The following is a 23,039-nucleotide window of genomic DNA, read 5'->3' on the forward strand; positions in this document are numbered from 1 at the left end:
CTCACTCCAGCACATCTGGTATGTGTCAGTGGCGCCCTGAATTCATTCCATGGTCATTCCATAGTTTAGCCTCAGTTTTTTATTTGGGGAGGGGGGAGATGCAAAGTTGTTGGGGCTATACAGCAGGATTTTTTTCCCTTTTTGCAGCCGTGTGCTAAATGTTATTAAATAAGTTTTGAAGTGCTTAAACTCCAATGTGTTTGTCAGGAGAAGACGGACTATTTTTGCTGAAAAATGTGAACTTTTCATAAACTTATGTTTACTTAAAATTCAGATGTCACACCATTTGGTTAAAAATCCAAATTGTCACTCATCCCCTCCTCCTACCCAAGAAATTAAATACATAACTAAATAAATTATATGCCTATGCAATTGGTAATAACTGCAAGTTATTTGTAGCTTGCCACAAGTACCACTACCAATACATCTCACTTAGCGACCATATGTACGTTATCTTTCAATTGGAAAACAGTATATATTTTATATGTAATTGATATGATACTCATGTAGAGATTATGCAGTTATTGACCAGCTTAATTTGTTAAAAGGAAATATATGTTGTGATAAAGAACACAGTGTTTTGAATATCACTTTGCAAAATAATTATAAATTATACTTAAATATCTTTTTCTACCTTAGTCTTTCACATTAGAATTCTTGTAATTAGTTTGGGTTGTCCCAACTACATGCCCTCAACACTTTCCTTGTATCTGTGTGCCTTCACATCAACTTTCAATATGATATGGAAATATGACTTCTTCATTACTTCAACCTTGGTATCACTTGTGGCTTCCACTGATGAGTCCTCAGTGAGTCTGGCTCTCACTGATGACATTTATTACTGCTCATCATTGGGTTAGCTTACTTCCTGGGGAGTAGAGAGGTTCTACTTGGTGGCAGGATTTTGCTTGTCACTGGGTGGAACCGTCACTGAATTTCCTGTCCTGCAGTGATTCAGGTCAGGAATAATGAGTTTAGGTTTGCTCAGTGAGATTTAGAGTGATCTTGTAGATTACTCACAGTTTTTGGTGAGGTATCTACACACTTAAACATACCTCAGTATAGGTCAAAACCGGTCTGGGCCCTTCTCATAATGCATAGCATTATACTTGTCTGTAAGGATATGTTCTTTGCATTATGGGACACTAAGACAATTGATGTGAAGTCATTAGTCTATATACGAGTAGCCCAGTCGTGAAGTTACTTCACATGCAAACTTTGTTTGCTTACACTTGGATAAAGGATGAAACCAAGAATATAATTTCTTGGCATCTTTAATTTATAGTATAACCAAGTGAATGACATAATATACTGTCTTCATAGTCTGAGCTATTTCAGCCACCATAATTCCAATCGACCTAACTCAACCTTCAGCCCTGTTTCCTTTTCCTGATCTCTACTGTGTGAATAAATCATCTTAAACTTATTATTTAGAAATATCTCATGTATTTTATTCTCCTCTCTCTCTTTTATCAAAGTATTTTTGAAATTTCTCTGCATATATTGATTTGATATACTTTCAGTACTGTTTGAAGCTGATCCAGTTGTTGGCTCAGCTTCACCATTTGCTCTGGTTTAGCAAGAACAACAAAAAGAAACAACACTGGCCTTAGTTAATTCAGTTAAGGTTAATTTTAATTATGGTGTTCTCCCATATCTAAGTTCCATATTGTTAGCCTAGTCTTGTTCATGCATCACTACTGAATTGATTCACTCTCCATAGTAGCTTCAACTCTTGAAGACTCTATCTCCATGTCAAAATAAAGAAATCGAATGCCAGCCTTGTTGGCCAAGTGGTTAGCATATCTGCTCTTCAACCAAGTAAGAGAAATCCTGCCATTCTCATGACTGTTTGTGATTGTCTTTAGGAGATGAATTTCATTGCCCAGTGTTAGACCATTGCCCCATTTATTGTGGAGGTCTGTAACAGTGGCAGCTCATGGCTTGAAATCGTGGGGGTGCTGCAACTTTCAAAATATACATACACCACTGTAAGTACAGTGTATATGTGTGGATAAATTTAAAAATTATGGTAAAAATTTTAAAAAAAATTAAACATGAAAAAATATTGTTTATTATCGATACATTTATACTGTTTGGTATAATTCAAAATTACTTAAAAATAAAATATATTCTTCTTGTTTTGTTTCATGAAAAAATATTGTTTATTATCGATAAAATTATACAGTTGGGTATAATTCAAAATTACTTAAAAATGAAATCCATTCCTTTAATTGTAATTAAAGGAATGGATTTACAATATTTGGACATTACAATTAAATCCTTTAATTGTAATGTCCAAATATTTAAAAAAATGGAGTAAACATGATAAGCACTACGAACACTACTACTGGGACAAACTGCATATAAACAATAGTGGAACTGCATGATGGACTGTGCCGCATTATGCTAATAGCTCGCATCTCACTATGACGTGCATATGCTTGCGCTCTTAGCAATATGACACTGTGGTAAACACAGCGCTGCCAGCATCCTTCGCCCTCCTAAGTGCTACAAGATGGATTTTTATTATTTTTTATACAAAATAAGAGAATTGTATAGGATTGTTAATGATAAAATTAAATATTACAAGCAAATATTAATAAATATATTTATATATCTAGAAAAATTGGGGATACTGCAGTTCTGCAGTGCCTATGCACGAGCCACCCCTGGTCTGTGATACCTTCAGAAAGTTCCATGTTTGGTCACTACAGTAGGATTTCTGGACTATGTAAAAAATAAAATTAATAAAGATAGGGAAAAAAATTCCTTAGTCCATCCATGGTACTAATATATCATAAATTTAATAAATTTAGTTTAATCCTTTATCCAAGTATGAGCAAACAAAGTTTGCACCTGAAAGTATCTTCAGGACTGGGGTAAGGTGGTAAAACAGGTAAGAGTTGGTAGCTTGCTCCACCTTTGCAAGGAGTGTCCTGGTGTTGTACCACCTTACCCCAGTCCATTGAAGATACTTTCAGGCGCAAACTTTGTTTGCTCACACTTGGATAAAGGATTAAACTAAATTTATTATACTCTAACCAAGTGAAAAATAAACTTTCAACATATCATAAATTTATACAAAAAACTTTTTACAAAAAAACTTAAAGAATGTTTTTCCCAAAATATGATGTGAATCATTTTTTCTATTTAAGTATAATTTAGTTTTGTTGATTCCATCAACTGTTTATGTGAACTTCTTTGCTGATGTGCCATAATTTGAATATTTATTTTCAGATAATTCCAGAAAAATGGATTGTAGATTTAATGATGATTTGCAAGTCTAACTCTTATGAAAAACTTCAACAATATATTACAGTAAGTGAGAAAATTTTGCAAATATGAATTTGTTTATTTAGATGAAAACTCAGAGAACTGATAGTGCTTTAGAATTTTCACTGTGACAATTACATGCCACTGTTTTCAAATTTCTGTATCTCCATAGCAGCAGAACAAGAAATTACTCATGAAGTTATAAGGCATAACCAATTTTGCTAACCATCAGTATCTTTTGTGCATGCTAGTCTGGTGTCAGCTGCATCATTGTTTCAATTTTCCTGAAATTTTGTATAGGTTTATAACCTCAAACAAATGAAATAAACTTGAAATCAGAACGTAAAATTATAAAAACATTAAAAAAAATGCATGTTTTTTGTTTGTAATTGCCCACACAGTCTATTAATATTAAAAGTATTTTTAAAATACTATTTGTATTGTAGAAAACAAATCAGAAGTAATCTGTTTTTTATGTTAAGATATTTTAATTCACAGCCCCCCCCCCCCACCCTTCTCCTATGAAATTGGCTAGTTTTAAATTATATTTTGATTAAATTAACAGTTCTAATCAAAATGCAGATGGCTTTTGATTAAAGATACCGTTGAAACCGAGCACTCTTTTTTCCTTTTTTTCCCCCTCACAGCTTGCAAGTTTATTTTGTCAACAGATTCATAGTCACGCTGTTTTATTATTTTTTAAAGCAAATAAACTATTTTAATGATTATGAGCCCGTATCTGAAAATTATTCCTAAGAAAGAATTGCAAATACTAAAGAAATAATTCTAGTGAAGAAATAATTTGCTGTGGTGTAAGTCCATGTAAGGTTTGTTGCACATTGATCTGAGAGTTGGGTTAGAAATAAAGCACTTAATCAAAGACTAGAGACCACAGATATGAGGGTCCTATTAGTGACGTCAAAATTGTCCTCTAGCAGGACAATTTTGACGTCAATCAAGAGTGGAGATGCCAATGGGAGGTGTTTGCAGATCCAGACCTGCAGAACCTTTCCTGCATTGAACAACCACCTGGATATGACCTACCATGTAAAACTTGGATTACTCTAAATCAGTTAAGGACTAACCATGGTCAATGTGCAGACTTTTTTTTTTACAAGTGCCAGAAAATTCATTCCCCACAATGTGACTGTGAAAGTGAGAAGCAGACCATTCGTCATATTTGCCAAGAATGCCTACCAAGAGCATACGAAGGAGAACAACAAGATTTCCTAGTTCCAACACTTGCAACTATTGACTATTAGTAACTTTGATATAAACTTGTAATAGCAAAGATATAATACTAATTTTGATATCAGGTTTAATACCACTTCATAATTTGATCCATATAGATAATCAATAACAGAGCAGATAATGTACATCCTTGTCTGACACCAGATTTAATATTAAACCATCTTCCTGTACTTCCTTCAATCCTAACTGCTGACTTATAAATCAAATGAAGACTCAAAAGTTACAGTTATATGTTGTCCCATTGACACCACATAACTGTAGCATTTTGAATAACTTCTCTCTTGGGCACCTTGTCATATGCCTTTTCCACATCTACAAAATGTAAATACAGATCTTTGTTATATTCCCATGATTTCTCAACTATTTGTTGTAAAGTGAAAATCTGATCCTGACCGTCTCTATTTGGCCTGAATCCAGCTTGTTCTTCACCAAGCTTCTCTTCCACACTTCTCAACCGTTTCTCAAGTATACTGGCATAAATCTTACCAGGAATACTCAGTAGAGAAATACCTCTGTAATTCTCACATTCAGTTTTATTTCCTTTTTTATATATGTGTACTATGAGAGCTCTACTCCAATCATCTGGAATTCTTCCCTCTGTCCAGGTCTTCTGAACTATGCAGTGCAGCCATTGTAAGACCTTCATGTTTTTCCTACTCCTGCCTTTCCAGATTTCAAGCCTTTGAAGGCTTTTTCTAATTCAAGTATGGATATATATATTCCTGACTGCATGTCTGTTGAGTGTTTTTACCACTGTGCTATCATTGCTTGATTGTAGGGAGTCAGGAATGAAGGGGTAATTACATGATAAAATGCTGAAGCCAGTCACATTTTGATCCTTAAAAAAACCTTATTATATTATTATTAAGAGAGACCTCTAGAGAGTCAGGAACTGATCAAGCGAGGCTGTAATCATATGCTGTTTTTCTCTTTATTTTTTCTCTATACCTTATATACCGTTATTGTAATCTGCTGTGCGCGCTTTCTCTCTGAATCTTTCTTGCTTATATTATTATGTACTATGTTTATCTACCCTTTGCACTATGAGTCTTATGCCTAAGATACTAGAAAATTTATTTAATTTAGACTGCGCCACTAATATCATTTAATTAGCATAAAACTCAATAATACGGCCAGTAGATTTCTCTTTCTCTAACACAGTTTCCTTCAATAAAACTTTACACAAACAGTCGTGGTCTATACTTTTACTTAACTTTACGTTTCAGCTATCTGAAGCGTAAAGGTAAGTAAAAGTATAGACCACGACTGTTTGTGTGGTCTATACTTTCCCGCTCACAAGTCCAATTTATTTAGAAACAGTGCAGTTGTAAATAAACAAACAGACCATACTCTTTTAACAAAAAAAATCAAAACACATTTTTATTTACATTACTATGAAATATACACGAATTTAAACATTAGGGAGATTACTTCTATCCATCTGTAAAAATTCTGTAGCATAAATTAGAATCTTTTTTACTTCAATAATAATTAATCTCTTTAACTCAAAAACTTATTTACTCTCTGCTTACAATTTTCACTTATTAAACTCCTGGTTTACTTGCAAAGAGGTTAGCTACCTCTCTGTTAAATTACTTTTACAAACTTTATATCAACTTCAAATATTGCAGGCATAGACTTCTGTGACTAATTGGTTCAAAAGACATATTTCGGTGATTACACCACATTTTTTATTATTCAGTTATACAATATACTGAAATAATAATAGTTCCCGACAAGTTTCGTAAATCGTAGGATTTACATCTTCAGGGTTAAATAGTATAACTTAAAGTTTAAACAATAGAAATTAATAAATACAAATCATAACCGTCTGGCTATTCATAAACTCAAATAACAGAATGCAGATATAAAACGTTATTGACGTTGAGCAATACTGGACGATGTCACGTGTTCTTGTTCTCGTTTATGCAGTCCATGCTCAGATTGAGGTAGATTTTTTATTAAAGCTGACCACACTTGATGGAGAATTAAACCTTGATTTTTATTGCATTCTTTCAATTCAGATCTTGAGCTTCCTCAGGAAATCTGGCATCAGTAGTGTCTCATCGGAATTATAATGATTATAAAGCGAGCCCAAGCCTCTGCTTGGGCTCGCCAAAAATGCCTGGACAACTGCTGTCTTAAGTAGCTTGAACTCCTGCCTCTAAGAAACTAATTGCCACCAACTGTCTCTTTTGACTCACAAATGGGATCCCTCTCTCTTCTCGGCAACTGGAAGCTCTTCCAATAACTGAAACTGCCACCAACTCTCTGCTTCGGGAATTTACATAGGCTTTTCTCCTCTGGCTTGGGATCGCCGAAATGCCTGGACAACTGGAAGTCTCTGGTGGCGACTGGAAGCGGGGAGCTCCATCTGCAGCCTCTGGAAACCCTCTCTCTGGCCTAGAAGTCATCTCTCTCTAGCGACATCTCAAACCGGGAAGCTTCTATGTGCTTGGCTCTCTCCCTTTTTATTATGCCTTCTCTGAGACCTAGCATGTTTGTAACCCCCCCAAAGAACTCGGCATGACTCTTTCATCTTCTTTCAAGTTCGGCCCGCTTTCTTTTGATTGTAAGTTGCCTGCCATCGGAAAGTTGTTTGAACCTTTCTGACTGACTTCGGAGGTGTTTATGTGCAGAGCTTGTATCATCATCATCATCAAATTCCTGCCATGTACCCTCAAGGGGTGTACAGGATATGACAGTACTACATGAAAAAATTACATCATTACTAACTTCCTATCTACAATTTTCCTCCAAATCAGTCTGTTACTTGTCAAGACTCCAACATTATCAGATCTTATATTTCTATCATCTAAGGCACTTTGTACCGTATCAATCCACCTATATCTTGGTCTTCCTCTGGGTCGTTTTCCTGCCAACCTGGCAGAGAACACTTGTTTTGCTAATCTTTCCTCTCCCATTCTATTTAAGTGACCATACCATATGAGATTAGCTCTGCTAACGCATTCCTGGATGCTGACAATGTCAAGTTCTTTCCTAATATCCTCATTTTTAATATGATATTGCCATTGATGCCATCTATTCACGCCTCTAATCTTTCTCAGGACTCTCATATCTGCGGTCTCTAGTCTTTGGTCAAGTGTTTTACTTCTGACCCAGCTCTCAGATCCATAAGTTAAAATTGGTTTGAATACAGTCTTGTATACAGCTAATTTAGTGTTCCGACTAATTTCTTTCTTATTCCATATGAATTTATTCAATTGACTTCCCACGATACCAGCTTTGCTGATTCTGTTGTCTATTTCTATATTTAATTTACCATCTTCAGTAAAAATTGTGCCTTAGTAGCTGAAATGTTTTACTTGTTCCACAGGTTCTCCATTCACAACACAGTTGACATTTTCAATGATTCTGCCTATTTTCATTGTCTTTGTCTTTTTATTGCTGACCTTCATACCATATCTATTACAACAGCTATTCAATTTAGTCAGAGAATCTTGCAGATTTGTAGCGGATTTATTTAGAAGTATAACATCATCCGCATAAAGCAAAGAGCTGACATTAACAGCTCCAATTTTGATATCAGGTTTAATACCACATTCCTTCATAATGTGATCCATATAGATAATGAATAACAGAGGGGATAATGTACATCCTTGTCTCACACCAGATTTAACATTAAACCATCTTCCTGTACTTCCTTCAATTCTAACTGCTGACTCACAACTCAAATAAAGACTAAGTATTGCTTGATATAATGCCCCATTGACACCATATAACTGCAGCGTATTGAATAGCTTCTCTCTTGGCACCTTGTCATATGCCTTTTCCAAATCGACAAAACTTAAATACAGATCTTTGTTATATTCCCATGCTTTCTCGACTATTTGTCGTAAAGTGAAGATCTGATCCTGACAGCCTCTATTTGGCCTGAATCCAGCTTGTTCTTCACCAAGCTTTTCTTCCACAATTCTTCTCAACCGTTTCTCAAGTATACTTGCATAGATCTTGCCAGGAACACTCAGTAGGGAAATACCTCTGTAATTCTCACATTCAGTTTTATTTCCCTTTTTATATATGGGTACTATGAGAGCTCTACTCCAATCATCGGGAATTCGTCCCTCTGTCCAGGCTTTCTGGACTATGCAGTGCAGACACTGTAAGACTCTTATACCACCATACTTCAGCATTTCTGGTCGGATATCATCTATTCCTGCTGCCTTTCCACATTTCAAGCCTTTGATGGCTTTTTCTACTTCAAGTATGGATATGTATTCCTGACTGCATGCCTGGTCAGTGTTTTTTATCACTGTGCTGTCATCACTGCTTGTTTCATTTAGCAGTTTTTCAAAGTAATTACTCCATACTTCAAGGATATCTTTTTCTCCTGTTTTCATTTCACCTTTATCATCTCTAATTCCTTTTACAGCACTCTTTCCTCCATTCCTAAGCTTCTTCAACAACCTCCAGAATATTTTGCCACCTTCTTGATATTTATTTTCTATACTCTTGCCAAAGTCCTCCCATGACTTTTGTTTAGCTAGTTTTACACACTGTTTAACTTTCTTACATTTGTCTCTGTATTCTGTAAGAGTAAAAGCTGACTTATTTGCCAGGAACTTTTGGTATGCTTTCTTCTTTTCCTTCACTGCCTCTTTAACTTCCTGTGTCCACCAGGGAGTTCTGATTTTTTTATCCTTGCACACAACCTCACCACATGCCTCTCTGGCAGAATCAATCAAAGTTTCCTTCAGAGTTTGCCACTGAATCTCCAAGGTTTGATTCCTGTTCTCAAACTCTTTCATTTTCTTTTGAATAATATTTCTGTATTTTAGTCTACAGTTCACATTTGAGAGCTGCTCAACTTTTATTCGCTTTAAAACTTTCTTACATGTTATTCTTTTCAATATGAAATTCGATTTTATCCTGCTCAAGACTAAATAGTGATCACTTCCAATTTCAAATCCTCTGTACACTCTGGTGTCCTGCACCAGGGAGAAAACATCACTATCAACAATAAAATAGTCAATGAGACTTTTCTTATTCCTAGCCTCTTCTCTCCATGTGAATTTGTGCACATTTTTATGTTGGAACATGGTGTTAGTAATAACCAGTCCATGTCCTGAGCAGAAATCCAACAGATATCTGCCATTATTATTAGCTTTGCTCTTTTCTCCAAATTTTCCCAAAATATTTTTGTATGTCTCACAATCATTTCCTACTCTACTATTTAGATCCCCAACAAGGACCAACTTTTCCTTTTTCATTGTGTCAGTTGCTTTTTCTAAAGCCTCAAAAAAATCCTCCACTTCTACCTTAGTAGAACCTTCTGTGGGACCATAGGCACAAATAAGTCTCATTGTCCAGTTCCCCATTCTCATATTTGCCCACATTACTCTACTTGAGACTGACTGCCATTCAAGAAGATTAGCCTCATATTTTGTGTTGAATACTATGGCTACTCCTTCTTTTCCTTGATTGTCATTGCCTGAATATAACGTTTTGTATTTATTGCTCAGAAAGATCTCACCAGTTTTCATCTTTTTTGTTTCAGTCACCCCTATTATGTCGATCTGGTACTTATCTAATTCCTCAGCTAGCTCCATTTCTTTGCCATTCAGGCTTCTTACGTTGATAGTACCGATCTTTAACTCTGGTGATGTTGAGTTGGGGTTTGTTTTCAGATTTGTTCCAGTAGCTGATTTTGCGCTGTTCGCCCTGGTTCCCTGGCGAAAACAACGGGGGCCTTGTTTAACCGGGCGATGCCCCAGGCGGCATGAAATTTTGTCATGTTGTACCATCATTTTTTATTTTGGTTTAACCAATAAGAATACAATTTGGTCGACTAAATCCCAAATTGCCAGCCCATCCTCGTTTGTTCAGTATCAAAGTAGATACCCAACAGGGTGCACCACGAGAAGGTGAGGATTGGACATTAGGTCAGAAGCCCTGGTCGGTTCTCTGCATTCCTTTAAAGGCTATGTGGAGGTCTCCTCTCAGTTATACAGCTTTGACCCTTAAGCACCCCCGCAGAGCTTGTAAGCCTTTCATATACACACAAAATTTCATAAACAACACCTTTCTTATGCCTCCATATAGATCTATTACATACAGTTCCGGCGGCAAAACATTGCCTTGTTTTTTTAACACTCTGAAATGTTTCTATTAAAGGAGTATATACAGTTAACTTCCAAAGGGTTATTTACAAAAATATCTAGTATAAAATATACAGAGACAAACAAGTTATTTTTACAACATTCTCATGGGACTTCTCTGTAAAAAAATCTATGCAATGTGCTTTTGAATATTTAAGCTACAATCGAGATTTTACAAGGCCATACTATTTGCACCAGCTGCCATACCTGTTCTTGAATTCATTCATGCTACTTGCACATGCAAATTTAAACATCAATCCACTCCAATCAAGCACCTCTCTATGAGAGAGAAATCTAGCACTCACTCCCATCTTGACAACACTCGTTCTCAACTTCCAAGGATGCCTTTGCATTCTTTCCCGTCCCTCCATAAAAATTTCATGTACTGAAATTCTGTATAACCCTTCCAGAACTTTGTAAGTTTCAATCATATCACCCCCTCTTTCTCCTGTTTGATAATGTCTGCACTTTACAAATTCTCGATCTGTCTTCATAATCAGTATTCTATAATTTTGATGTCATTTTTGACATTCTCCTTTGCAGTCTTTCTACTATATCAGAATCACCATGGAAACCAAGAGACCAGACCTGCATGCAATAGTCCAAGTGAGGTCTTATCAAGGCCTTGTAAAGAGGTAAAATAACCTTCTTATCTTTTTATATCAAAGTTCATTTCAGCATTGCAATTATCTTTTGAGATCCAAGATCCCTAGCCTGATCAGTTTCTGCTATCATAGATTTGAAATTCTATTATTCATATGAATAATATTAACTACATCAGAGTAAGAAAATAAAAGTTTAAATGATGCTGCCAAAATGATCTCGATGTGTTTGCATGATAGTTTACAGCTTGAACAGTTTATTTAGGTAGAACTGCTGTCAGAGCATAAATACTTTTTCATGGGAAAAATAAATGTGAATAGTATAATATATTTGATTTTCTGCTTGAGATTATACGTGTTCTGGTTTGTTTTCCCATCAAATAATTCTAGACTATGCCAATGGTTTTAATTCATATCAAGTTAAAATCATTTCAGATAAAAACAGTGGAATATACATCCAACAGCATTTGTGTACTGTTAGCAACTAGACAATATTGTTTTTTAGTATGTTTCTGAACTGGTTACAAGTAACAGTAAATAATGAACCATGCTAATTAACTGAACAGAAAGTTGGAAAAGTAAAATTTAATTCTTTAAACATTTTTAGCATTTAGTTTTAGTCATTAGTATTAATTACATCTTGTGAGAGATCACTTCCCCAGATACTCAATTCCAAATTCTTCCTTCTGTGCTGTCATTGGAAATTTCCAACATAATTCTAAATTTATACTGAACTTGTCTAGAAACACAGGTAAAGTTATCACCTTAAATGGGGCTTTGTGTTTTACTGCTAGTGATACTGATGATAAATTCATTTTATATGATTCCTACGGGGCCTGTGTAGCTCAGTAGAAGTGCCGTTTGCACTCTACGGCGCTTGACCGCACGACAAAAGCCTTTGGTTCGAATCAGTTGCCAACTAGAGGAACATTTTCTAAGCCTTTCCTCAACTGGTTCCCGAGTTAGTCGATCTCTGGCATGGTCAAGCAGGTTTTTTTCTCCCAGAAACTCTGATTTTTCGTCCCGTAAACTCAAGAAAATCAGCCATCAAACCCACACTATTATCAGACATTAAAAATATTGTGTTAGAGTTAGGGACCACGAGATGGTGGCACTTGCTAGCTACCTTCTTCACTGTGTACCAATTAATTTGTGATAGCCTTGGGCCAGCTATCTCTGATTGGTTACCAGTGGAGATTTAACTGCCTACTCAGTCTCCAAAAGTTAGATAGGGCTAAAACGGCCTTGCCTACTCCCTATGTAAGAACAAGAAGGCAGTAGCTGATTTATGATTCCTATATAGTTGTGCAGTAAGTTGTATGTTTTTGGTGACTTAAAATTATTTTATATAATGACTTTTATCTTAATTTAACTATCTTTATTTTTAAGCTGTGAATTGGAAAAGTTATGAAGGATAGATTATAATTTTGGTTTTGAAGTTTTAGATTGTTAATAACATTATTTGTTTTTGAAAGTTCTGCATGAGTTGTGCCAGTTTGTTCATGTACCATTGCTATCCTCATCCCTTTTTATGTAGTGGGCTTTAGATGTCCAAAATTTTTGTCTAAAAGTTTTTGTGAAGCTAACCTGTTAAGTTTGATATGTTGATTTAATTTCCACTGTCTGAATTATACTTTTATGCTTAATTAGCTACATCACACTTTCATTTTTTAAGCCAATGGTTGTAATTCCTGTAAAATAGATAAAATACTGTAGACTTCTTCTCATGAAATACATCATAATGATGAAAATTAAAAACAGAAAAAACCTGAAGAGAATTTTTTTTATCTGCTCCTCATATCTTAATTTTTCATCATGTACAACATTGCTGTAAAACTGTTTCCATTCCCTATATCTGGGTGATTCTGAATAGATAGTCAAACTAGTAAATAAATATAATCTTTACACCACTTTTAAACCACACATCAAGCACCAACCTTTATCCATTTTTCCAAAGGATAAGTAGCATAATTACTGGATATGTCAAAGTTCCTTTTTTTAGCTGCTTATTGCAAACAGAAAAGAACTGTTAAATCTGTCTAACATAAGAAATAAATATGCTACAACCATTATGGTAAGTTGAGACCATTCATTGACACTTTACACAGGATTAAATATAAGAAAACAAAGTACTATATAGAAACTTTAGGAGTCAGCATCAGCAGTGAAGCATTTCTCCGATTTCATCTAGTATAAACAATTTTGAAATCTCTTGGCTTATAAGTATTTACCAGTATGGATTTCATTACTGTCATATCAATAGATCTTGCTTATGTCTCCACTTCAGAAAAATGGTAAGGAAGAGACCTGTCTACATGTAGACAGAGTAATAAATGAATAGAAATAAAAAAATAAATAAATAAAACCAAAAACTTATTGGCCAGATATTTCAACCTGAAAATAAGTCATCCTCAGAGGCAGACTTATATGTATGGTAGAATGCTAATAATGGATTATTTAAAAAACAATATGAGTTGCATGGTGGTATAAGGAACAGTGCAATGTGGGGATGGGAAAGATGGAGTTGATATATAGATGAAAAAAATATTGATGTCTAATAAGAACGAGACTCAGAACTTCAGCCCATTCTCGCCTACTACAGGCACTATTTAGGACTTTGATTCCCATGCTACATCCTCATCCAACAATGTAATGCCTGCATTCATCATATAAGTGGGTACATTGTTACCTGAAAATTTGAATTTGCTGAAATATTAAATATATTGTAATTTCAAGGGTAGTCTGAAAAGTTCTCGGCCTCGACCATATATCTGCACTATCCGCAAGTTTTTTTTTTTTTTTTTTTCTAAGTTGGTCCATCTGTCATCCATGTGAAATTGCAGGTCATTCTATCAAGTAGTTGGTTTTATACAGCTGTCTGAAGCAAAAGTGTTGTCTGTATCCCTTGAAATGTTTAAAATTGAGTATCGTGCGATTATAAAATTCTTTGTAAAAGAAGGTTTAATGCCAAAAGAAATTCATTCGAAGTTCATAAAAATTTATGGGCACTCTTCTCCTTTGTTTTTGACAATTAAGAAATGGGCTACTGAGTGTAAACATGGCTGTACCAGCCTTGAAGACGATCCACGTGAAGGACTTTTTGGAAGTCCTTCACGTGGGACTGTAGGCATTTCAAAAGAACATGTAGGATATATTTTGCATGAAGAATTGCAAATGAAAAAGCTTTGCACAAGATGAGTGCCATGCTTGCTCACAGCAGATCAAAAATGCACTTGCATGGAAATCTCTGAACAGTGCCTGGAGCATTTTAACAAGAATAAAACTGATTTTGTGCATTAATTTATTACTAAGGATGAGACTTGGATTCACCAGTACACACCAGAATCCAAACAGCAGTGAAAACAGTGGACAGAAGCTGGTTGTTCAGCACCAAAGAAGACAAAGTCGGTTCCATCAGCAGGAAAGGTCATGGCATCGGTGTTTTGGGATGCTAAAGGCATTTTGTTTATTAATTATCTTGAAAAGGGTAAAACAATAACCAGGGAATATTTTTCTGATCTTTTAACTAGACTAGTCGAAAAAATTCATGAGAAAAGACCCAGTTTGCAGGGGGGAAAAAACATCTTTCATCAGGAGTCCACAAAGGTGTTTTGGCAATGGAAAAATTAAGGAATCTGCACTATGAATTTGTTGGAACATCCACCCTATTCCCCAGATTTGGCTCCTTCTGACTTCTATCTCTTCCCAAAACTAAAACTCTTCCTCACTGGTCAGCGTTTTTCTTCGAATCAAGAGGTGATTGCAGCTGTAGAGGGTATTTTGCAGATCTTACTGAGAACTACTACAGGGACGGGATAATGGCGTGGAGCATTGCTGGAATAAAAGTATTAGTCTTAAGGGAGATTATGTTGAAAAATAAAAATAATTTGGAAATTATAAATTCGTTTTTTCATTGTTAGGCCGAGAACTTTTCAGACCACCCTCGTAGCATGTTGTCTTATTTAGTCTTATAAAAAGTAATGTCATAAACAGCCAATAAATTTACCACCAGACTCATATCTTAATTCATATGTACTGAATAATATTTAATGTACAGATGGCTATAACTCCAATAAAATGAATATATGAATTCTGTATGGCTTATGATGGATTGATTTCTACAGCTCCTTCTGATGAGACCTCATATTTTCAAAGCTTGTCTGAGTATTTACTCTTTCCAGAATTTATAGCGTCATGCACATATGAAAGGAAATGTTTTGCATTATGCAATATCAGGGCAGTTTGATTTTAGATCACTGCCTTCATATATGAATAGTGTTGTCTTGAATATATTTTACATGTAAACTTTATCCACGCTTAGGTAAAGGATTTAAAAAAATACCATACATATTAATAAATAAATATATGATATAATAATATTATATAATATATAATAAATTAAATAAAACCCCTCACCATATTCAAAACATATCAAACTGGCAATCCTCGTCCATTCACCTGAGAACAAACTTTCTCCTTTATCACATCCAGGAGTGTATGACGTGCCCTGTACCTGGCTTACTACAAACAGACAGGAAGAACCATAGAACACAATTACACTTGGTACCATCATTAAGGCAAGTTGGGACCAGCAGACCATGCCCTGGATAATCCTTCACACAGGATCAAATTGAAAATAACAAAAGTGCTACAAAGAAATCACTGTAAGTCAGAGAGACTGTTTTTGAATAAGCAGCAGCTTTAAAATATTCCCCTAATCTCAACAATTATGGCTATATCAGTTTATCAAAAATCTCAGAGACAGTCACTTTAAGATCAAATTAATACTCGTCAACTCTGTCCAACAATAGATGGTGCTAATTAGGACTTTAGTTCTTCGTGTTGTCAGTTACAATTTTTAAATCGGTTCCACTGTTAACAAACTCTGATTTGTTAACACTGGAACCAGTTTAAAAATTTAGGTTAGAATAATCAAAATTTGATTATTCTGACCTAATTTTGTCCTTAGCAGGTAAAGTCACTTCTCTGCTGCTGCATTGGAATTCTGAGAGTAGTGTAAAGTTCAGTAATTTGTAATTTATATTTATATTTTAATATATTGTTTATGACATTACCTTTTTACTCTACATGTGTTTCTCCTATTACCTCGTTAGTTTTGGTGGTTACTTGAGCTTGTACAATACTATTATTTACTTTTGTCCTTTCGTAATCTACTTAGCTTTCCCCCCCACCTTTGCCGCAAAGTATAGTCTCACACTTGCTAGTCATCTTAGACTTAGAAAAAGTCTCTGGGTGGGACCAAATCCTTAATCTACATTGCTATTATTCAAATGTATTAATCCTTAAAAATTTATTTTTGTTAACGACTGCATCATTAAGGATTGTATAAAAGAATTTTCTATCTTTCCTTTACATACAAAAGAATATTTAGCTATGCACGTGGAATAACTCTTAAATCAATTCTATCTCAAGCAACTCCAAATTACTCAGTCATGGCTGTTACTTTACTTAAGTCAGACAGGTTCGATTTCTTTTTATGAGATAGTGCATTGGCTAACAGAGATCAGGCAAGCTATTAACAAAACCAAACATGTTTATTCTAACTAAGACAGTTTATATACAAAAGTAAATAGGACATATCATGTGCCTGATTCTCCACACATTCATTAGAACAATTCACTTAAAGCATTAGACAAAGAAATTATTTACACTCAACTTATTAAACACATGGATGGATTTTAGCACACATGACCTTACTCTCATTACAACTAATATAAGGCAAAATTATACTATACACATTCTAAGCATTATATAACACAAGCACTATTCAAGATTACAATATTCTATTATACACATTCAAACTGACGTTCGGCTTTCTGACATCTTCAATCACATTATACCATTAGTTAAACAGAATCAACATCTATCATCTGTACACACAATCTAGGCTATTAACATAAAATAATTTACTTACAAGCTCACTATTTCATTGTACAGTCCTGAATTCAAAAAGGTTATGGGTGAATTCCGCTGGTTCCTTTTGACATGTGCTACTGCTGTGATCGGGCACTGTCCGGCGATTGTCGTCTTGCAGATTCCTTCCTTGTAACTTTAATGCATTTTTTCATCAATGTTAGGAACTTCGTTGGCTGCTACAAATCAGCACACATGTGGATTGATACATTCTTCGAAGAATTTCACAGAAGGATATTTTAATACTGCCAGCGAACTCCCCTTGATCTCCATAAACTACTGTTTGCTGGATCACGACTCTTCCCTTCCTTGAAAAGCTTGCCAAAGGAACAACAAATAAGAGAGCTCGTCCCCTCAATCTCCACATTTTATATCATATCCAAAAAACTTCCAGATTTACGGTTAGTGCCCTTTTTCACCCATGCTTACGATAAGTTTTGGTGTGCAAAACTCATAGTCTTGGTGACCTTTGAGACGGTTGTTGACCTTCAGTTCACTAACCTAATCCTGTCTGAGCATTTTAGTTACAATTGCTTGTGGTTCTACATTCAGTTATTCTAACATTATATTACAAAATTATTACATTAAACAGGTTACATGCATTTCTAATTATATGTATTTTAATGGCCTATGTAAAATCGATATAGGTGAAAATTATTTCTAATTTTCACCTCACGAGATTTTACAGTGGTAATTTGCAGTAAAATTCACAATTAATATTTCTTGATATATAATAATTTATTCTAAGTTCAAAATATTGATTGTTAATTTTTAGGACATGATATGTGAAGGATACTCTGCTGGACAGTTAATCGTACAGCTGCATGAGTATGTGATTACTAGTGGAGATTTAACTGATAGGCAAAAATCAGCAGTTTGTGAGAGAATGGCAGTAAGTAATTTATGTATGTTTTTTAATTCATGAATATTTAAATAACTATATATGAATACTTATTAGTGGTTTTATATGTAGTAACTTGTCATATAAAAAAAAGCCAGATTTGAGGATCTTTATATCAGATAATTTTGGATAGTTCTGTTCCCTCTGTCAGTTTGGTTGCAACTGTTTGTACTTTGCTGTTGTCCATTGTTTAATGTTCATGATTATTACAGTAAGAAAAAAAAAAAAACTATCAGTTTTCAGGGTATGTTTTGCACTTTTTTTATTCTATAAAGACTGTTGTAAAAAGTAGAAAAAGCCATCAAAGGCTTGAAATGTGATAGCAGGAATAGATAATATTCAACCAGCAATGCTGAAGTATGGTGGTATAAAAGTCATACAATGGCTGCACTGCTTAGTTCAGAAGGCCTGGACAGAGGGACGAATTCCCAATGATTGGAATAGAGCTCTCATAGTACCCATATATAAAAAGGGAAATAAAACTGAATGTGAGAATTACAGAGGTATTTCCCTACTGAGTGTTCTTGGTAAGATTTATGCAATGCAAGTATACTTGAGAAACGGTTGAGAAGAATTGTGGAAGAAAAGCTTGGTAAAGAACAAGCTGGATTCAGGCCATATAGAGGCTGTCAGGATCAGATCTTCACTTTACGACAAATAGTTGAGAAATCATGGGAATATAACATGTCGATCTGAAAAAGGCATATGACAAGGTGCCAAGAGAGAAGCTATTCAATACGCTACAGTTATATGGTATCAATGGGGCATTATATCAAGCAATACTTAGTCTTTATTTGAGTTGTAAGTCAGCAGTTAGAATTCAAGGAAGTATAGGAAGATGGCTTAATGTTAAATGGTGTGAGACAAGGATTTACATTATCAATATGGATCACATTATGAAGGAAAGTGGTATTAAACCTGATATCAAAATTGGAGATGTTAATGTCAGCTCTTTGCTTTATGTGGATGATGTTATATTTCTAAATAAATATGCTACAAATCTGCAAGATTCCCTGACTATGATGGTCAGCACTAAAAAGACAATGAAAATAGGTAGAATCGTTGAAAATGTCAACTGCGTCGTGAACAGAGAACCTTTGGAACAAGTAAAACATTTCAGCTACTTAGGCACGATTTTTACTGAAGATGGTAAATTAAATATGGAAATAGACAACAGAATCAACAAAGCTGGTATGGTAGGAAGTCAATTGAATAAATTCATATGGAATAAGAGAGAAATTAGTCGGAACACTAAATTAGCTGTATACAAGACAACAGTGTTCAAACCAGTTTTAGCTTATGGATCTGAGAGCTGGATCAGAAGTAAAACACTTGACCAAAGACTAGGGACCACAGATATGAGAGTCCTGAGAAAGATTAGAGGCATGAACAGATGCCGTCAATGGCAATATCATATTAAAAACGAGGATATTAGGAAAGAACTTGACATTGTCAGCATCCAGGAATGCGTAGCAGAGCTAATCTCAGGTGGTATGGTCACTTAAACAGAATGGGCGAGGAAAGATTAGCAAAACAAGTGTTCTGTGCCAGGTTGGCAGCAAAACGACCCAGAGGAAGACCAAGATATAGATGGATTGATAAGGTACAAAGTGCCTTAGACGATAGAAATATAAGATCTGATAAAGTTGGAGTCTTCACAAGTAACAGACTGATTTGGAGGAAAATTGTTGATAGGAAGTTAGTAAGATGTAAATTTTTCACGTAGTACTATCATATTCTGTACACCCCTTGAGGGTACATGACAGGAGTTGGATGACGATAAAGACTGTTGTTTGTATTAAGCTTCTTAAGAAATAATTCTCTGATATTAAATATCTTAATAATGTGCTGATGTTTTTTGGCTGACCAATTTGTAGGATTCTTAGAAAGTGTTAAAACAGATGATTTTTCATTTATTGAAGACCATTTGATTCATATGTAAGCATAATAAGAGTTTGAAAAGTAGAGTTATACTGCTCAGGTTATTCATCATCTGTGAGAGTATTTTCTGACTCGAATATCAGTTCCTTTTCAATGTAGAGTCCTTTATCTACTCTCCATTTTCCATGACCCCTCTATCTATCTTATGCATGTACGATATGTGGCAATTTGCTTTACTTCTCTGTTGGAGTCGAGCTGCATTCTCATCATTATGTAATCATTGTTAAATCCCTAATAAGGATGTACAGGATACCATGATGGTATTACATGATTGTTTACATTATTACTAGCATCCTTATTCATAATTTTCCTCCAAATTAGTTGGTTATTTCTCAGGAGTCCAATCTCATATCTGTCTTATCTCATATTTTGGACTTCTGAATAAATAATTGCATCACTCTATCTAGATCTTGTCTTCTTGGTGCTTTTCCTGCCATCCTGTTTATTTTGCTAACCTTTCTTTTTCCCATTTTGTTTAAAGGACAATACCACCTTAGATTAGATCCATTCTAAGAGTAGTAATTTGCATAAGTACTTTCCTAATATCTGCTTTTCTTATGATTCTGGTGATTCCATCTATTTATTTACTTTGCTCATTTTTCTTAGAACTTTCATATATATATATATATATATATATAGATATAGATATGCATTGTCACTAGTTTTGATTAGCTCCTTTATTTCTAACTCAACTCTCTGATCCATAAGTTAAAATTGAACATTGTTCGCAGTCTTGTGTACTGCTAAGCTAGTGTTTTAGCATTTCTTTCCATATAAACTTATCCATTTAGGTCCCCACTATTTGTCTTTTTCTATATTTATATTCTCACCTTCACAAAAATTTGTAAGTTCTCTATTGAGAATATAGGTACATGTTCCTGCCTGTTTACATAGTTTTGGTATTTTTATTGCTAATTTTCATTCCAAATCTTGGAGTATGTCATTTGTATTTTATTTATTATTTTATTATTTATTTATTTTATATTTATCCACACATGAAAGGTACAAGAATCTATAACACTGCCATGTCTGAGGTGCAGATAAGGATTGAAAATGAAGAAATCTATTGACATTTTTCTTAAAGAGCTGGAGGTTGAAGTTGTTGGGAAACACATGAGGACAGTTATTGTAGTGGGCATAGGTAGATGGAATAAATGAGGAAGAGGAGCAACAGGTTTGTACGTGTTAGCAGTTGCACTAAAAAAGGATGTTGGACAGTTGCTGCTCTTGTTTTCACAGGCCCAACAGCAAGTAGAGGAATGATGTTTGCCAATTCACTGGAGCAGTGATCATGGAAGTACATGTAGAAGAGACAGAGCTGAAACAAGGCATTCTGTGAGATAAATGTTGAAATGATCCTGTGAGGTAGGATCGGATCATCTATGAATCCAATTGCTCTCCTCTGGACAGCATCAAGAATTTTTAAGGAGGTTTTAGGTGCACCGCCCCCAAATGTGTGAACAGTATTCTAAGGATGGGTGGATTTGGGATTTATATAAAGTTAGTAGCTGGATGGATGAGTGTAAAATAGCTTCTTGCATAGAAAATGCCCAGTTTTTAGAGGCTGAGGAAGCTATTGATGTAATGTGTTTGTGCCAGGGGAGGCCGGAGGTAAATTCAGTCCAAGGAGAGATAGCTCATCCTGTTTGGTGATGTATTACTGAGAATAAGGGAAGGTGAGCTGAGATCCCTTTTGTGAGAGAAAACGCAAGACTGTGTTTTGGCAGCATTGAAGGTGACTGAGTTTATTCTTGTCCTACTGAAGGATGGTATGGAAATCAGTTTTTAAGGCACTAATTTGAGATGATCTTAATGTAAGGGATGTCTGGGAACTGTATGGTTTATCAAAGGAGTAGGATGAATGGAGAGTGCTATCATTGGCAAATCTATGGATAGGATTTGTAATGATTGAAAGTAGGCTTTAGAATAGGTGTTAGAACAGAGGCTTGAGGCACTCCTGCATTGGTGGTAAAGCTCAAAGAGAGAATGCTGTCTACTATGACATGCAGTGAATGATCAGAAAGATAGCTGGTTATTCAGTTACAGAGGGGTGGCATGTAGACCAAAGAAAGGCAGTTTGCAAAGCAGGTCTTGATATGAAACACAATCAAAAGCCCCGGAAATGCCAAGGGCTACCGTACACATTTCTTTGAACCTTTCCATAATGGCAATGTGTCCAGTGATGGGTGATGTAGGCTAAGAGATCAGACATGGATCTTGATTGGCAGAATTCATACTGTTGGTTGCTGATTAACTGAGTATATTTGTATATAGTTGCTGATTAATTGAGTATATTTGGCTTATATTTGCTTTTATACATAATCATCTTCTTTTAACTTCTGCAATTATAATTGCTGACCTACAACTTAAAGTGTTGCTGTTTATAGAGTTCCACAACATAACTTGAGCATTTTAAACAGTTTTTCTCTTGTTACCTTGTCATATGCCTTTTCCAGATCTAAAAAACTTAAATACATAAGCCTTGTCATATTTCCATGATTTCTCAACTGTTTCTCATAAATTGAAAATCTAATCTTGATAATCCCTATTTAGCCTGCACTCAGCTTGTTGTTCTCCAGGTTTCTCTTCCACAATTTTTCTTTACCTTAGGTATGCATAAATCTTACTTCTAATACTCAGTAGGGAAATTGCGTAGCAATTCTCACATTTGGTTTTATTTCCTTATTAATAGATCTAGAATTTGACCTTCTGACCACAATTTTAAAGTTATAGTAAGCTATAGTCACTATGAAACTTTTATGTCTCCATATTTGAGCATTTCTGATTGAATATCAACTGCCTTTATACAAATTTATGTATCTGATGGCTGTTTTTACTTCAAGCATAGGTAGGTGTTCATATCAATTGATATCTTTCAAAATAATTACTCTATACATCCATCAGTTAGTGAGTTTGAATCTCTTCTAGAGCAGGAAGAACCTTTATAATGCCTTATTAAGTGAAGTCAGTTAACTGCTCACATACAGAGATGGAGGGAGCTTTTCATTCCCCTAA

At 35.0% G+C, this 23,039-nt stretch overlaps 1 protein-coding gene across 1 annotated transcript in view; it reads left to right on the top strand.

Annotated features, from left to right (window-relative positions):
• The window catches only part of LOC150100816 (replication factor C subunit 4), a 186,340-nt gene that overhangs the window by 128,525 nt on the left and 34,776 nt on the right, over positions 1-23,039 (top strand). Inside the window, exons 10-11 of the mRNA XM_090401390.1 lie at positions 3,241-3,321; positions 17,958-18,074. Coding sequence (XP_090257516.1) covers positions 3,241-3,321; positions 17,958-18,074 — 198 coding nt within the window. The remainder of the gene's footprint in view (positions 1-3,240; positions 3,322-17,957; positions 18,075-23,039) is intronic.

Source organism: Typopeltis vanoorti, chromosome 12 (assembly GCF_054136105.1).
Source record: "Typopeltis vanoorti isolate ZY-2024b chromosome 12, IOZ_Tvanoo_1.0, whole genome shotgun sequence".
Taxonomy (NCBI): Eukaryota; Metazoa; Arthropoda; class Arachnida; order Uropygi; family Thelyphonidae; genus Typopeltis; species Typopeltis vanoorti.